Raw genomic sequence first — 3,090 nt, forward strand, 5'->3', positions numbered from 1 at the left:
TCGCATGAATACCACTGGGGCCCAGGGTATGTGTGTGTGTGGGGCGGAATCAAGCCACCAAAGCAGGGCCAGAGAAGAGGCTCTCTGTTCTCCACACCCTTCACCCAACACTCAGTCAGGCCGGTGTCCAGACTGAGGGGCACCCGCTGGAAAAGCACCCCCACAGTACAGCAAAAAGCTTCAAATGAGAATGGGTACGGAGACCACCACCTCAGTAGGTGGTTGTCACCTAGGGGCCGAACCCAACCAGAATGAGGGCCAGCTTCACAAAAGACCAGCATTCTCAGGAGGCCTTAACAGGATCCGGTCGGTCATGAAAACATAGAAGATAAAGGGAAAAAAAAAAATGGCTCTGCATTCTAAGTGCAGGAATGAGTGAGTCTGGAGAGAGAAGACAGCGGCAGTGATGATGGCCCAGGTGTTAGGAGCATCAGGAGAAAGTCTAAAACAGCATGGTAGGTTTACTGCTCAGTGCCACCCAACACAAGCAGCCAGTCGGCCAGACACACTGTTATATTTATAGGATTCTATAAATTTATATTATTTATAGATCACAGACAGAAAAAAAAAAACCCTCCAATCTGAGATGTAGAAACGAACTTCAAAGAGATAAACAAGAGCTAAGATCACTGCATTTGAAGTTTTGAAGGGAAAAAAAAAGAGACTCAGAGAAAAGCAGTGTGAAACAATAATGCTGAGACTGTCCCAGATTTTGGTGAAAGATATAAATGCCTGGTACAAGGAGGGTTCAGCACACTCCAAAGAGGATCCGCTCAGAGAAAACTATGCCCAGAGACATCGCAAGTAGCCTGGGCAACTTCTTCTAAAGACCACGAGGCAGCCAAGGCCACGGCGGGCACCCACACTACTGATCGAGTGAAGAGGCCAGACCATACCCCTGCCTTCCGTACCTGCCCCAGCTAGCTAGCCACACAGCCATGATCAACTGCATTGTGGGGCTGCACGCTTAGGAACATGGCTTAAACAGCAACCTCTGACCACGTAGCCCAGATCTCACACTGTTTGGCTCCTTTGTTTAATCTCTGCATGAAGAATAAAAGGATTTGTGAATGAAGCTTCAAAGACCTGAGATGAAAACAAGAACTTCGGGGAAGGGGGTGGGTGGGTAGGAGGGGGCTGGAGAGATGGCACAACATCTAAGAGCACTGGGCAGACCCAGGTTCAATTCCCAGCACCCACATAATGGCTCACAGCCACCGGTTCCAGGTGACCCAAAACCCTCTTCTGATCTTTCCAGAAGCCAGGCACACTGGGTCAAATAGACATGCACGCAAGGCAAAACACTCAGACAATAAAAGCAAATAAAGACATAAAAATAAGAAAAAGATAATTAAGTACAATCAAAGTAAGGAGTTTTGGTTAATTTTTTTCAGATTATTTCATGTCTCCGAGTATTTTGCCTACTGCATGCATGTGTGCCACCTGCGTACCGGGTGCCCTTGGAAGTGGGACGACGGCGGTTGAGCCCATTTGGACAGGAGTTACGGATGGTTATGAGGTTATGCTCTTAACCTCAGAAGCATCTCTCTAAGCCCTGTTGTTTGTCCTTAAACTGTGTCCTTGAGGTGCCAGCAGGAGATCCGTGACCAGAGGAAAACCTTGCCCTTGAATCTTCCCAACCCTTAGTCCAAATAAACCATTTTCTCCATGAAACAAAAGAAAAGCCTTAAATCATTCACGGTAACAGGGATGTTGGTCGTATGTAAATATATTCTGGCAAATTACCTGTGAGGGAGGTTGCTTAGCTAGCTCCTACTTGAGGGGACCAACAAGACCAAACGGCACAGATCAGAGCAAGCTGGTGGTTAATACTCAGCACACTCCGGCAGAGCGACTCAAACCGGCGACAGCAGAGCAAAATGAGTCCCCCACAAGAGCAGAAAATTCATTTATTATCAAAAGACACGTAGACACTAAACGTTGTCATACACCAAACTGTGGGATGCCTCAGGGGTACATGGAGGAAAGATGAGCAACATCATACTAAAAACAGACGGCAAATCAAGACACACCATGTACAAAGTGGCCATAAATTGAAAATGTTTGAAGATCTTGGCCAAGCATGGCGCTTTATGCTTGCTATCCCAGTACATGGGAGACCGATAGAAAAGACTGCCAGTCACTCTGAGACCCGTGTGCACTATAAGGTGAAGGATTGCTGTGCTTGATTAAATGACTACTTCCTTGGCTGGGCAGTGGTGGCACATGCCCTTAATCCCAGTCCTGCAGAGGAGGAGGCAGGTGAATCTCTGAGATTGACACCAGACTGTTCAACAGGGTGAGTACCAGGACAAACAAGGCTGTAGCGGGGAAACCTCGTCTCAGGGGAAAAAAAAAGCCAACAGCTCCCTCTGACATCATGTTAGAAAAACAAAAAACAGGCATAATAACCAACATAAGAAAATTTTAGAGGAGAAAAAAAAAAAAGCAGGGAGAAGAGGTACAGGACACAAAACTACCAATCAGAAGCAGGCAGGGAAAGGAAAAAAAAACATAACCTACCCTGAAACAAGAGCTGAAAAGAGAGAGGGAATTTAAGGATCCGAGTGAAGGTTTAAGAGAATGGGAAGGTACCTTCCAGAAAGTCTCAGAAAAACAGAAAAAGAAAATCAGCACGTAGAGAGGGAGAGAAACAATAATCCCGTCTCAGGGTCAACTGTGGCTCTCTGCAGAAGTTGCAGGTAAGTGAGGTTCTCATGAGTGTTGGGATCAAAGAAGCCCTTGGTGTCATCACCAGGGTCGGCCAAAATGCTGTTCATCTCTTCATCGAAGTAGCCACGTTGGTAGGCCACTTCCACGGGCACACGGTGGCTGTGCACGGGATCGATGACACCACCCGTGGCAATCTGGGCTTCCAGCAGACGAATGCCATGGTTCTTGACAATGAGGTCCCTCTGCATGGCCTGGAAGAGGGAGATCTGGTCCCCAGTGTAGGGGTCCGTGTAGCCAGTGACCGCACGCTCAGCAGACAGCAGCTTCTCTTGGATCTCGCCACCCACCACTCCCGCCGCCACGGCCTCCTCCACGGACAGTCTGCGGTTGTGCACTGGGTCGATGATGAAGCCGGTG

At 48.1% G+C, this 3,090-nt stretch overlaps 1 protein-coding gene across 1 annotated transcript in view; it reads right to left on the reverse strand.

Annotated features, from left to right (window-relative positions):
• Positions 1-211: 211 nt before the first annotated feature.
• The window catches only part of Eppk1 (epiplakin 1), a 19,571-nt gene continuing 16,692 nt past the window's right edge, over positions 212-3,090 (reverse strand). The window contains exons 3-4 of the mRNA XM_029547863.1: positions 2,679-3,038; positions 212-229 (exon numbers count right to left, since the gene is read on the reverse strand). Coding sequence (XP_029403723.1) covers positions 212-229; positions 2,679-3,038 — 378 coding nt within the window. The remainder of the gene's footprint in view (positions 230-2,678; positions 3,039-3,090) is intronic.

This window comes from Mus pahari, chromosome 17 (genome assembly GCF_900095145.1).
Source record: "Mus pahari chromosome 17, PAHARI_EIJ_v1.1, whole genome shotgun sequence".
Classification (NCBI taxonomy): domain Eukaryota; kingdom Metazoa; phylum Chordata; class Mammalia; order Rodentia; family Muridae; genus Mus; species Mus pahari.